This window comes from Athene noctua, chromosome 10 (genome assembly GCF_965140245.1).
Source record: "Athene noctua chromosome 10, bAthNoc1.hap1.1, whole genome shotgun sequence".
Lineage (NCBI taxonomy): Eukaryota > Metazoa > Chordata > Aves > Strigiformes > Strigidae > Athene > Athene noctua.
In genome coordinates, this window is record NC_134046.1 from 5532674 (window position 1) to 5546953 (window position 14280).

The window sequence follows — 14280 nt, forward strand, 5'->3', positions numbered from 1 at the left end:
CAGGATTTGGAAATCAGAAGCCAGTTGTGTTTGCTGTTCCTGCCTTAATCTAGTCATACGATACGGCACACCAGGAGACAATCCATTTGAGGAACAAAACCAGATGCTTTGACACTGTTTGGACCGGATCATTATTTGGGCTCAGTGAAAATGGAATCAGGACTTCAGGATTTCAGCTTCACCCTGCACTGCTGAAGCTACTGAAACATTTCTATTGGTGTGTGTGGGCACAGCTTGAGTGTTCAACTCCCCTGCTCCCAGTGACCGCACCAGGACGTGCCACGTTAGGAGGTCTCTCCCATTCCCCCGGATTAAATTAGTTACAGTACAGGCAGCATTATCTGGACTCTTGGAAAACTATCAAATTATACACTATGTCTTTCAAGGAATATGAAAAACTTAGCAACTTCCTTGAGTCATACTTTCAACCCGGTTTCTTACTGCATGTTTTATTTATCAAAAACCAAAATAATGGAATTCAGCTGGCTATACTGAATAAATGTTTCCTAACGCAACAGAAGATTGAACCACATCTCTGCAAGAGCTCAGCTTGTTATTGGTGGCAAGTCTTAGGGAATAGACTTTATCCTCATCTTCCCTTTGTGAATAAAATCCCTTGTTAGGGAGGAAAATCACAATCCAAAGTATTTTTCTAGTGAAAAAAAAAAAAAAAATTCTAGTTTTCCTTTGTTTCTATGATTCTTAGCAGATTCAACTTCACGCTATCTGCTTCTCCTCTTTGTTAGGCAGTAAGCAGATATGAGAATTTACTAACGAACAAAGCTGTCCATTGTTTCCATTCATACTGTATCTGCTATTAAGATGATATGATTATTGAATGAGACACAGACTCCATAGTGATTGAGAGTGTTAAATCTTCAGAAATGGCAGTGCATGTGGTTAGATACTGATATTGAATAAATAAAGAAATAGCAAGAGGTGGACAACATATAAATGTATAAGGAAAAGCAACTTAAATAACTTAGCCAGATGGTAAATACATAAATCAGAGGACCTTTGGTTTTAATATTAAAATTCAAGAAGTGACAGTGTTATATTAATAAAAACACTGTATTAATAAAATATGACTTCTAGAGTAAACAGTATACTATATTCACACGGAAACATATTTCTTTTATACAACACATTATTTTGCTGATGCAAGGATATGTTGCAAGAATAAGTACTCTTAAAACAAAACAAAACAGCAAAATAATGGAGTATATTATGTTAACATACAGTAACTAATTTTAAAAATATTCTCCTGAATTGACATGCACAGTTTTGCAGGTTCAACTGATCTAATTATCTGGCTAACAGTTGCAGTGAGACCTGTAAAAAATGATTAATATTACCAACAAATGTTCCAGCCTGCAGTTGCTCAGACCATAAAACTACAGGTCCAAGATGAGAAACTGTTTCTAGAAGCCAGCCATGCCTATTTAATATAGATGGCTAAATATAACCTCAGCCATCAGGCAGGGAATGTGGGCATTTGCATCAACAAGATGAGGGCTGTCTGATTTAAGACGACTCAGCTTCAGGACTGGATCCTGATACATTTGATAAAAGACGCATTCTCTGGAGCCGTACGGCTTGTTTTCTTGGCTTCTTCCGATTCACCCCCATTTGTGTCTGCTCGCTGTATAAATGGCTTTCACCTGTACTGTCTGCAGGGAAATTCTCCGTGCAAACAGATTGGCAACATACCCCTGGACAACATCCCAATACTCACACTGTACTGTAGCACCAATCACAGAAAACAAGTCCGATTGCACAGGGGCTGCTCCTGTAGAGCTGCCCTAGTACTGAAAGGAGGACAGAAAAGTCACAGCATTTTTACGGAGTTGTCTCCTGGCTTCAGAATAGAGCTAAACGCGACCCTTTTCCATACTCAAAGGCTCAGTTCCTATGGGATGCCTGAAATGATTTAGTGATGGAAGACACAAACGCCTGTCTCTTCCATCACTCTAAATGCTTACTACCTTACTGCCTAGGCTGAGCAAATGCTCAAGAGCAAATCTTTTCACAAAAGCCTCGATGTGAAGCAAAGAGCTTGATAGTGAAGTAGGCAGTCAAATCTGTGCTCTTCCTCTGACTGACACCCAGAATAGTAACAAAAATACTCATTTTCACTACAGCTGTGCTTCTTTTAAGGGGAAACATTTTTCACTAGCATTTTGTAGTAGTACAACCTCATCAAATGATTAGTATAATCATACCAAGTTCTTACATTTATATTAACGATACATTCATAAATAGTTTGCAGAGGGTTAGCGAGCAATTAATAGATGCTAAAGCCAGGACTACAGTGCAGCAGAGACAGCCATAGGTCAGTAACATCCTAGTCAAGCGATTGAAACTGGCTGTCATTGCACCAGCTTTAGCATTTGCTTAAAAAGATCTTTCAACACAGACACACACACAGAGACACACACACACACACGTACGTGTCTGCTGGCTGCAAGATAAATCAGCGTTCTCTGAGAAGTTAGCATGAAAAAAACCCATTGCAAACCCTACTTTTCCAAGACCTCTCAACTCACCAGAGAACAGACCTACTCTTTATCCTCCATATTTGGATGACTGTGCGAAGGACAAGCGTTCCACATTTCTCTGCGTGGATTCATACAAGCACACCAGCTGCTCTAGCTATAGGGCACGGACCCCCTGCAAATTCAGCAGCTCTGCAGAGGCAGATTACATAGCCCTCATGAGCACATTACATCAATGCTTTTTCCCCCCATGTTTTCAATACTTAACAGTATCTCTCTCACTGTTTGTGATTTCTATACCTAACTCGTAGCATAAGGTGCAGAGTATTCAGCAATGAAAATAGAAGAAATACATGCTTGCAAACTGCCATCTGGTCAGGTTATGGAGGGCTACATATTTCAGCCTTGATTGCAAGCATGAGCATAGAGAAACCCTTTCAAAAGACTATGTTGTGGAATAATTTCTTGCTTAACAGAAGATAATGAGATTTCCTTCCTACAATTCACTGTAGAGATCCAAAGCAGGACAACAGTAAGCTCCGTGGAACAGCTACGATGATCTATCTTTTCCGGTCAACCTGAAGGCCTTTCTTCAAAGCAGAGGAAAGCCATGGAAAAACACAGTGCAGTGTTCCCAATTCCCAAAAAGCTCTGCTGGAGAGGCGGCAATGGGAGGCCATGGCTTGGGTGGGAATTGGCTGGTCCAAACTATTTGAGAATCAGTGGCCAAAAATTCAACTGTGCTGCAGTACAGACGTGGGGGGAGAAGGCAGCAGATAACAGGAGGGCAAATCAAACAAAATAAGTCTCTGACCTGAGTTTTTCTGCAAGATCACTGTCAATCAGACAAAGAGGAGCAGGTGGTCTGCCCAGGAGGCAAAAGATGATGCCTTAGTTCTGAACAGCCCATCAAAAGTGTCATAAGATCCTAGGAACGACACCCCTCTTCTCCCTTACACCCTCTGTGCCACTCTGTGCATTCCCTGGTGCCTTCCTTCAGTGGGTCACATCGCGTTAAGCCAGCATTTGCAACTCGTGCTTTTGTGTGCAAGACACAAGAACAAAGTACCAACTAGTGAAAAAAAACCCCAGAGTGCACCTTTTCACCAGACGGACACAAGCTTCTTGTGAAAAGCACCCACTTTTCTGCTGGAAGAAATCTTTAAAATACCCAAATCTGTAAGGCAGATAGTCCATCCTGGGCTTTTGCTTGAAACTGCAATGCACAAAGCACTCGGTAACTGGGACTCCAGAACTGAACAACCATTACAAGAGAACTAAGAAAAGACCATCTATAACTATCAAAGATAACTTGAAAATGATAGACAATGGCATACCCAGGGACAAAGCATTCTGACAGGCAAGTACCACAGCCAAGTACTTATAGACATCTATAGTTAAGCCACTAAAGTAATTAAAAGCCAAAATGATGTCAGCTTCTGACAAAAGGAAAAAGCAGAACTAATTGCTTATTGACTGCTTGACTGAGGCGAACAGGTACACAGAGTTAACTGCCTCTGTTTCATAACAGACAAGGAAATACAAACACATTCATTACTAAAGCAGAGCTCTGAAACTAAAGTTAATGCTAACTTCGAAGTGCAATTCTGCTTGAAGGAGTGGCTGTAAAAATGGCATTCTCCTACTCGAAAGATCTATTTCTTGTATGTTTTCTGGGTCACATCTGCTTATTTGAAACAAGATTTTTTAGGATTTTTAATCCTGTTAGCCTGCAGACCAAAGACAGCAAATGGAAAGTGAGAGAGGCTCCTGAATGCCAGCCACTTAACCCCACTCAAAACAGAGGGGATGATCAGGTGTCAAGAAAAGGCCTGAGATTTGGCAGGCAGAATCCTTACGGATGCTGAGGATGCACAAGAAAGAAAGGAAAAAACCTGGGTACTCAGACTCCAGGTTGCATATGGGAGGCTGGCTGCTGAACAAAATCTCTTTTCCTTGTAAACGGAACATATTTGGTGTGAAAAGCCCTGAAAGACCACACGTTCTTTTATACAGCAACCTCTGAGAGTGCAGCGCCACTTAACTTCACCTAGGGAATCACAAAAAAGCAGGGAAAATAGTCTCTCCAGAGGTCACCTGGTCCCAATCCCCTGTCTGAGGCACCATCAGACTCATGCTGTTTGCAAAGGGTCGATCTTTATCTTTGAATACCTTCATTAGAAGGAAAAGTCTGTTCTTTTCCTTTGTAGGATCTGACTTGGCTTTTTAGAGCAAGCATGACAGGGTTCAGCAATGCTTCAAAACCTGTGAAATAACAACAGTAATCCAAAGCACATGCCATGTTTTTATCATTCACCAGCTCTTGAGTTCAATTTGGGTTTCTCTCAGGCTACTCATTTTTTGCTGGTAAATTCCTCGTTCTCCAAATTCAGTAACTGATTCTGTTTGAAACATCTCGCCTGTGTTTTACTATGGTTTCTGCACACCTAATCCTACAGGCAAGGGAGCTGGGACCCGCAGAGCTGCCCTGGGACATGGGGACACGTGCAGCCACCAGCTGCGGGGCTGATGTGAGAAGCACAACGCTGCACTATTCCTCCATGGGGTGGGTGGCAAAAATGAGTACTGAGAAGAATAAATATAGCAATGACTCACACAGGGGATAGGGCTGGACTGAACACAGTAAAGCAAGGTTTTTTGTTCTGAAAAGGAGCTATTTGAATTCAAAAGCAGCATTGGAAAAGGCCTTTTAGAATGGGATCCAAAAAGCCATGCTGGAAGCTAAGAAGGTTTTCACATTTTCATGCTTCCATGTCCAAAGGCACATGGTTCAAACTGAGGCAGCAATGCATTTCAAAAAGCAAATACCATTTCCCTTATTAACCTGAAAACCCCCAAGAGATCAGGCCTTCTATTTTTACCATTAGACTAGAAAAATCTAAAGCACTTTCTGCACGTCCAGTCTTATGTTTGCTAATTCATCTCTGTATGAATCTCCATCCACTTGCACCCAAATTCCGATTGTATCAAAGGAGGTTTCCTTACTTTACTGGCTCCCATGACTCCCGCTCAAAGCCCCTGTGAATTGACTGTGCAATTGAGGACTCCATCAGATCGACATATCTAACAACAAGTGGAGCAAACAGGTCTTGGAGGTGTTTGTGGAATTTTCCATTGCACAAATTATCTAGAATAGATAAATAAAAGTATAGTAAGACACTACTGTTACTAGAATTTCTGTAACAAACCACAGCGTGGCACTTCATTACACAATGATTTTGTCAGCGAACAGGGAGAAACTTCAAGAACATAACAGGAGCTGGCATCAGGCACCAGTGTTCATGACAAAGACAGCAGGAATGGCTTCTTACTCCAAACAAATAAACAGACAACGAATCTTCTTTTCCATTAACGTCAAACTTACAAATACATTATTACTTCCTGTGAATAAAACGGATGTAAGAAATACAGCATGGCAAAAATTATGGCTTTTTCAGGCAGCAGACTCATTTCTTCTCTGGTTACTCACTACCATGGTGCTGGAAATTGCTCTCTGAGGATGAGTCCCTGGCTTTTTTACGTGGTTGTAGAAAGCCAACTGGGGCTCTGGTCTGGGATCTAACTGAAGGCAATGCCAATTCTGCCACCAGCTCCCCAGGGAGTGGTCAGACCACACGGGAGAGTGCCAAATTCTCATGGGTTTTGAAGGCATGGGCCCACGTGCTTTGGAGAAGAGCTTTATTTCACAAAGCGCTATTCTGAACTACTCCTGCTTCCATTTACTTTAATATTTTTCCTCCCTTCAATAAAATCTTTTAAAGCAGGGACTGTTTTACTCCATGTTCAATAAATGCAGCACACACATATAAAACAATACACACATTTAATGACAGTGAGATAGAGTACCTAATTCCCTGCTTATCAGGCAGCCATTACCAAGAAACTTGAGAAGATGAAGCAAAACACAAGTTCAACTTCTCAGCTTTGACTGAGGCGTTTGATTTAAGGGGTGTCTGTGTGCTTTTTTTCTAGTGGAAATGGAACAAAACCAAGTTGATTCTAAAAGAGTATGTACTGTAAATCTCTACCCATCTCAGTTCTCTGTGCAGTACGGAGAGGCTGAAAGTATTATCAGTAACCTGAGCTGCCCACTGAAAAAGAAATTATCAAAATACAATACATACAGTCACTACGGAGGGAATCGTTTAGAAGCTGAAAGAGTGGAAAGCTGTCCCAGGTGTCTGGGGGTTGCACCTCTAACGCAGCATCCATATCCACTGCAAACAGTGACAGGAAGGTCTCCGCGTGCTCAACCATTAAGTCTGACCACCAGGCAAAGGCCTTCAGAGTTGGTAGAAAAAGATAATAAAGAAGTATATTAGTTATAATAAAGCACAAAGAAAGATCTTAGGCCACGTATCTCAAAAGAAATGTGCATCCCATGGAAACTACCTTTATTGTAAAGAGAACAGTGCTTTCAAGTAGTAGCCTGCACAGACAGTGCTAATCACAGGAATTAGGCACTGCTCTTTTAATACAAAGGTTTCTTGTAGAGTAGAGAAACTATTCAGAGCTCCACTGTAAAGGCACGCAGCTGTAACGTGGCAGAGAAGGTTTTGTCTGTTCAATTTACAATAAATTACTTCATTCATCTTTATTTATGCTAATTATCAGAAAAAAAATCAACTAATTCTTATTCTAAACTATAGAAATTTAGGAGTTTCTTCACTGTGCTTGTGGGTTTTCTGCTGTGTTTTTCGACAGTTGAAATTTTATTTGGATTGACTACTTCTATTTGTCTTGAAAAACCAGAAACCTAAGACATTAAAATCTGTCCTAAATCACTCACAGTCTCCTTTAGAGATATTTCAAACATCACCCGTAAAAGTTATTACAGCACTGTTCATTTTACATGGTTAGCTATACACATCCATAGAAACACACTATCACCTTCATAAAGCTACTGATTAGGAAACTGATTACAAAGCTCTATTATCAACATGCCAAGATTAAAAAAAAAAAAAAAAAAAAAAAAAAAAAAATCTACGGCAAGCCTATGTTTTCACAGAGCCAGGAAAAAAATATATCTAAACTTCAAAAAATATCAGTGAAGTAACTCATTCTCATGCACATGGGTCCTTAAAATTCACTGTACGGGCTCTCTGACGTGGCATTCACATCATACATGGCTCAGATGTGAATGCTGCAAACGCATGCATGCGTGTTTAGTAATCACTTCTGGCTGGGAACATGCAATATGAGAAGTGCTGTCGTTAGGACCATGTGCTGTCATTCTGAAGTGATAGGAAATTACTCAGTGACTTAAAGGACCTAAGAAAAGGCTTTCCGTCACTTTGCAAGAAAAAGAAATTTCTAGCACAGGCACAAGACTGGAGATGAAACGGAAAAGACTGGGAATAGATGAAATCAGTTCAAAGAGGAATTGCCAGTCGGGAAGGGTATTTTTTTTCAGATTTTAGCAGACTTGAATAAGCAGAATGGACTTTCACTTTCTCGGGATTCAGTTTTGATTCACTGATGAAGAACTGCACTGATGTGCAGAGCACAACTCTGGCTGCTGGTTCACTTGGCCGTGGAGAGGGAGCAGTGCCCCAAAACCAGGTTACTTCCATAGTCCCCTTTAATTCTTCCTATTTTTGTCACACTTCTCAGCTGCCAGTGATACTGGCAGGGGATCTTTGGGACTATTTCCACTCCTTTGTTCCCCCAGAATATAAAGCAGACTGACATTGCCCTGCTATTATTCCACGAGCTGATATAGAACTGGTGTGAAGACATGGAGTGGTTGGACGTGGCACTGAGCATTATGCGCCCAGAGCACATCCAAGATGTAAAATAACAAAAATAACCGAATAACCCCCCAAGTAATTTTAGTGTGGGCCTGCCCGGTCGTGGGGGTGAAGATGTGGATGAGGCGGGCTGTGCCATGAAGGGGCAGGCTGGGCAAACACAGTGCCCAGAGCAGCACCACCACCCGGTTACAGTGTCCCTGCAGTCATGGCATGGGGACAAGGTGGCTACACTGGGCTCCTCTGTCTGCAAACTGTCCCCAGCCCCACACACGTGGATGAAGCTGTTGGCACTGCCGCAGCAACACCTGCCCTGGGGTGCTTGTAAAAGCTCAGGGGCAGTGGTGACGGTGGCCCGGGGTGTTGGCAGAGTTGTTGCTCTGAAAAGTTGAAATCGAGGTGAGGGAGCCTGGAGGGCTGAGCATGAGTGGCAATGCTCTTCAGATCTTCCCACTTCTGGTGCTGGTGTACAAACAAGCATCGGAGTGCTGCATCAGGAGGCATCAAACTGCTGTGAAACTGCACAGGAACGGAAAACATCAAGAGCCAGGTCTGCTCCCAGTGCCTGCTCAAACCTTCTCCCCAGAGTGCAGGTGGGAGACGAGAGGATGCTGAGCCGTGCGGCTGCCGAAGGTCCTCTTAAAATAAGTAGCACTTGTCTGTGGTTTTCAAGGAGGATGTCGGGGTGATCCTTGCTCTGATGTGGTTTCTCTTGGCCTGCCAAGAGCCTGCCAAGCTGTCTCCCCAGCAGATACTGCCCACAGGTCTGGGTAAAGAGGTGATTGCTATGAAGGACCAATGGCAACCAGCATTTTGGAGGGAGGGAAAAGAGGGGAGGCCAAAGAATATCTTCTGCAACACATCCCAACATAAACACTTCAGAGTCCTGCAATAAAAACCTGCTTCCATGAAAAAGGAAAAAAGAAAAAGCTAGTTTTAGGAGAAAATATGAAGAAAAACATGCGATCATTTGTGGAAAAAAAAAAACCTGCCCAAACCAGTCACAGCTTCCCTTTTGCTGCAAAGTCAAATTTTAGCTCTGTAAGTCCCTAACTTACGTCAGGATCCTCAACCTCTTCCTCCCTAGTCTCAATGAGCAGGACCTTCCTGCGGTGGGAGCAGTAACATCATACTTCGAAAATCTCCTTCAAGATGGTAACATTTCATTTATTTACCATCTACTTACCTGCTTTGCTCAAAACACAGCGGGGAAAAAAAGTGTGCTCTCTAGCCAAACACACCTATTATTGTATATTTTACACATGGATACACATGTATATATGTATGACCTCAAGGAGTTAAAATACATATATACATATACACATACGTATACATAGAGAGAGAAAACACAAGTTTAAAAATAGGTGAATGCCATTGTCTCTGGCATTTGTCATCAGTCATCCAGAGAAATGGAAAGGGAGGTGGGAGACGTCTGATGGGAGAGATGACACAATGACAGAGACCTCCCGCTCTCACAGATTACAGACGTAGGCACATGGTTTCTGCTGCGTTTCTGCCTGCGCTGGTTTGCTTCTCGCTTACGGGTAAGACAAACCCAACTGACTAGACACGGCACTTCTGTTGCAATGTATTTTGAACATTTTCCATGCTCTGAGTGTTATTTTCTGGGTTCTCATTAAGGAGTCTGCCTGGATGTCCATGTGGGGATAAAAGGGGCATGTTTTAATTGCAAAAACTGTTGTTTTTCAGTAAATTAAGGCATTTCTTCAGTAAGCGGTGCTATTTAATTTTCTGCTGAACATCCAAAGTAGACCGAAGAGTCACACCTCGCAGCTCAAACCTTCTCCAGGTGAAATGACAACCTATCAAAAAACCCTCACCTGGCATAATTTGGGGAAAAAAAAAAAAGAAAAAAAAAAAGTGCAATACCTCAGCAATTCTCATTGCACAGTGAGATCATAATGTGGCTACAATGCATAATAAAAATTAGTGATAAACCACCCAGCCTCTTCTCTCTCTTCCTTTGGGTGCAATTCAAAGTATGCAGAGAGCTGGCCAACTGCCTGTACACTGCTGAAATGCCACAGCCACCCTCAGGACAGGGATTCAATAACGTACCGACAGTGTGCCGGGCTTCTGGAGAGATGAATTTCACCCTTCCAGGTCACCATTCAGAACAAGGGACCAGGATGCCTCCTATCCACGCTGGCATTAACCTTCTGTCTCTAATCAAAACCTTATGACACAAAAGATGCTGGAGAACAGTTTTGAGTCTTCCTCCTGGTGAGGCTCTCGGCAGCGTGGCTGGCTGAACGCGACCAGCCCTGCAACCGCTTCCTTCAGAAACCTACTATTTTCATAATAACCTGCGTTTTAAAAACAACTCCCTCGCAGCTGGTTGTACATCCAGCCTGTGCTGGTGAGGAGTGGAATAAAACACTCGTTATCCTCGGACAGGTTATCGCAGTTCGTGCACAAGTGATGCGCTGTCGAGCACCCCCTCGCTTTTGTAAAAATGAAGTTTATTTCACTCTTCACCCCGTATATTCTCTCTCTACATATAAATACTGTATATCCAGTACAAGGCACATACAGACAAAACCAGAGGAAGACCACTACCATTCTAGGCACTCGTGTAGTACTTAGTCCATCTCCACCACAGTGTACTAGAGGTCGGGTGAATGCAAAACGACAGAGGTAACAACAGGCTGAGGAGAGAGTCCAGGCAGGTAGGGTTGTGTTGGGATGTAACTGCAGCGCTCGTAAAATATACCCATTGCTACATGCATGGACCAGACTACTATGCCACATTTACCCTCCTGTGTCAGGCTACCAGCTCTGCAAGCAGCCGACTCGAAGTTGCTGTTACATTCCTCGGTCAAAGTTACGGAAGCGAGGGCAACCCGGGTAAAATCCCAGTAGGAAACATGGCACTGAGAGGGCATGCACGAAATATGACGGGAGTGACTCGTTTCATTCGGTTTAGTCACATACCTCTTTCCCCTGCCAGGATCATCCAAGATTGAATGAACAGTGGAAAAACAGGGAGGAAATTTAAATATGCAATCAGGCATTAGTTGGGTGTTGTGGATTGTTGTGTATTATCAATAAGTTAAATTATACTGCAAGTTTAATATACACTGGAATGATTTTTAGGTGACTGTGAAATTATTTATCAAATGCTTTTAATGCAAAATATAGTGAGTATATATATATATATATCAATGGGAAGGAAAAGAGAAAATAGTGAATGAGTGCTACATTACCTACAGTCATCAACAATAACTGTTCACTCTGAATTTCAAAACGGTTAACTTTTCAATATGCATCCAAAAGCACCAGATTTATAGAAAACAGAGGACTCAATCCTGCAAATACTTACATGGGTACACAACATCACTTGCTTGGGCAGAAATGTCCCCACGTGCTGAGAGCGGGACTGCAGCTAGCAATGTCAGCTGCCTGTGGGGTCAAGTGTTTCCAGGATCAAGCCTCATGATTTTCTGGTCTATATTTGACTATGACATGATTTCAGTGGGTTTAAAACATGAATCTTTTTGTTAAAGTGCTTTGAAGAGTTAGGAGTATATGTATTAGGCCTTAGATAATCCAAATAATGAGTAACAGAGAATAATTCATCCTAACCTCTGTGACTAGTACTTGAGGTATTCCCAATAAACCAAGGCAGAAGAGGCTAACAGGAAACCAGGTGAGTTAATCATGTACCGCAGGGGCCCAGGGAAACCCCTGGAAACAACCTGAATGCTCAGAAAGGGACAAAAAAATAACTGTTTTGTTTTGTGGTGGTTTTCCTTGCTCCAGGTCTGGACAGCAGGAGCAGTAAGCTGCTGCAGGGACCCGCTAATGCTGTCTGGAGGCACAAACACAAGACATTATTTGGAAATACGACCTTTCTCAAAAGTTCACGGGCTTGCTCTTGTATGTAGTTGGTGGTGAATACATTTGGCCAGATTCGGCTCCTGCTGGCGCTGTATGAAAGGCTGCAGACTGACGTAGAGGAGAGCAGAACTTAATTAATTCCTCCTGTAGCCCACCCCTCCCCTCTGCAAAAGCAATCTTCCTGAACTCTACTTTGCCTTCATTGCACTCAAGCACCATTATTTAGGAATGCTTTTGGTTTTTAAAGAAGATAACCCAGCACCAGGTGGGAAGACATCACACAAATGTACAAAGCTGCCAGCAAGCCACCGGAGCCTGCTGAAGACCTGGGGGACACGACCTCGCAGGGCACCGCTGCTCACCTCCGCATGGTGTTCTTCGTTTTGCTGTAGGACTTCAATTACCAATTCTGCCAGACGTATTGTATCTTCTAATTTTTTAGCTGGTGTGACTAACCGGCCTACATTTTCTGTAGTACAAGAACTCGAGTTAAAAGGGAGGCAAAATGAAAAGCTAGACGTACAGTAAGTTATTTTAGAGGTTTAAAAAAAAAAATAAAATCCGATAATATTCTACCGCTTTAAAGATCTTTTCATGCATATGTTAAATGCTTATATAATTAGTACTGAGCAAACCAGAAAGCCACATTCGTTATTATACTATGAAAATACAGTGCTCCAGCTCCAAATTTCACAATACTGTCAGAGTTGTTTTGCTTTATGGTGAGATGGTGCCACTTTATTAGCTCAAATAAGAACATCGCATTCCCTAAAGACAGCATCTGGCCACTAATATAGGAACAGTATGTATCCTTCAGTGTAGATGATGCTATTATAGAAATCATGTCTATATTATTTTAAAATTCTTTTAAGAAGATCAATTCAAACAAATCTGTCTGTACTTTTAATAAATTGTCAGACTCGAGCAATTTAAATGTCACCTGCTACTGAAAGCAAAAATTGCAGGTCTGCCTTGCTCCAGGATTTAACTCCACAAGGGTCAAGGAGTTACGCATGCTGGAGGGAGTGGAAAGTGGTAAATCCCACTAAGCGTTCATAGGTAAGATTTATATGGGAAAAGAGATGCAACTTTACAGCAAAAACCCCGCAAACAAACCAAAGAGTTTAAATCCTGGAGCTTGGCGTTAGCTATGTTGAGCTATTTTGCAGCATTTTCTGAAGGCTTTTAAAAACAATTAAATTATATTCTTCCAGGTAATTTATATTATTAAACATCCAAGGTGCTAACAATGTGGCACATTTAGAGTATTTCACTAGAAATAATAGAGAGAAAAAGAAAATAATCACATTTTCATCAAACTACAGCTTCTGCAGAGCTGGCTGACCGCAAGCGAGGAGGTTTCTGTGAGCTGACACCACGGCTCGCTTCTCTGAGGTGTGTGAAATCTCCCTGCCATGGTGGCCCTGAGGAGAAGTGGAGCAGGAGACCTGCTCCCTGGGGATGCACCCACACTGCAGCACGTCACCACGTTCACTAGGAGACGTGTCCCTCCGGTCAATGACTGGCTGCCAGTCCTGGCTCTCTCGTGCAGCTAGGGTGAAGAACTGCATGATACCAAAGCTGGAGAGCTGGAGAATTTGTAAATGGGTGAAGTATCAAAAAACCTAAGAGCCAAATCAACCTGCAGCTAGCAGCGTACAACAGACTGTGTGTCCTCAACGCAGCAAAACCCTAGCTAGCAGCACATGCATTGAGGCACCACTACCAGCAACCACCCCAGGATTCCCAAAGGAGCCCAGCTAAGCCAGCAGCTCGGGTTGTGCTGACACGCAAGATACTGGATGGGCATCTTGCTCCAGCCTTCTGCACTCACCAATTTTTTTGCTAGTGTTTAGGTCTTCTTTACTGCTGGGACGGAAACCTGTGGCTGCACGCAGGTGGCACTGCTCTGCTCTACTGGGCGACCTGGGGAGAAACCCCTGACTTGTAAAGGCTCAGTGAGCTTTGAGGACTTAATTGTCCCCCTCAAAATCTTGCCAGCTCTTAGTTTTCCCGGAATACCTGTCCACAGGTATTTCCTGTAAACTATAAAAAGGAAAGGCGTATTTTTCAGAATGGTCACATTTGGGTGGTTGAGTGAGGGGTACACGGGCTGATCTTCAGAGGAGCTCAGTAACCTGGTCAGCTGAAGT

General features: G+C 42.7%; 1 protein-coding gene across 12 annotated transcripts in view; it reads right to left on the reverse strand.

Annotated features, from left to right (window-relative positions):
* CADPS (calcium dependent secretion activator) overlaps positions 1 to 14280 on the reverse strand; it is a 220930-nt gene that overhangs the window by 44875 nt on the left and 161775 nt on the right. For 9 of the 12 annotated variants that reach the window (XM_074913788.1, XM_074913784.1, XM_074913783.1 and 6 more), the window contains 3 exons: positions 12490 to 12596; positions 6641 to 6797; positions 5502 to 5643 (listed from right to left, as the gene is read on the reverse strand). In XM_074913788.1, the coding sequence (XP_074769889.1) occupies positions 5502 to 5643; positions 6641 to 6797; positions 12490 to 12596 (406 nt within the window). Of the gene's footprint in view, positions 1 to 5501; positions 5644 to 6640; positions 6798 to 11221; positions 11231 to 12489; positions 12611 to 14280 lie in introns of all 12 variants that reach the window. The other 3 variants (XM_074913785.1, XM_074913781.1, XM_074913790.1) reach the window with 3 other exon arrangements.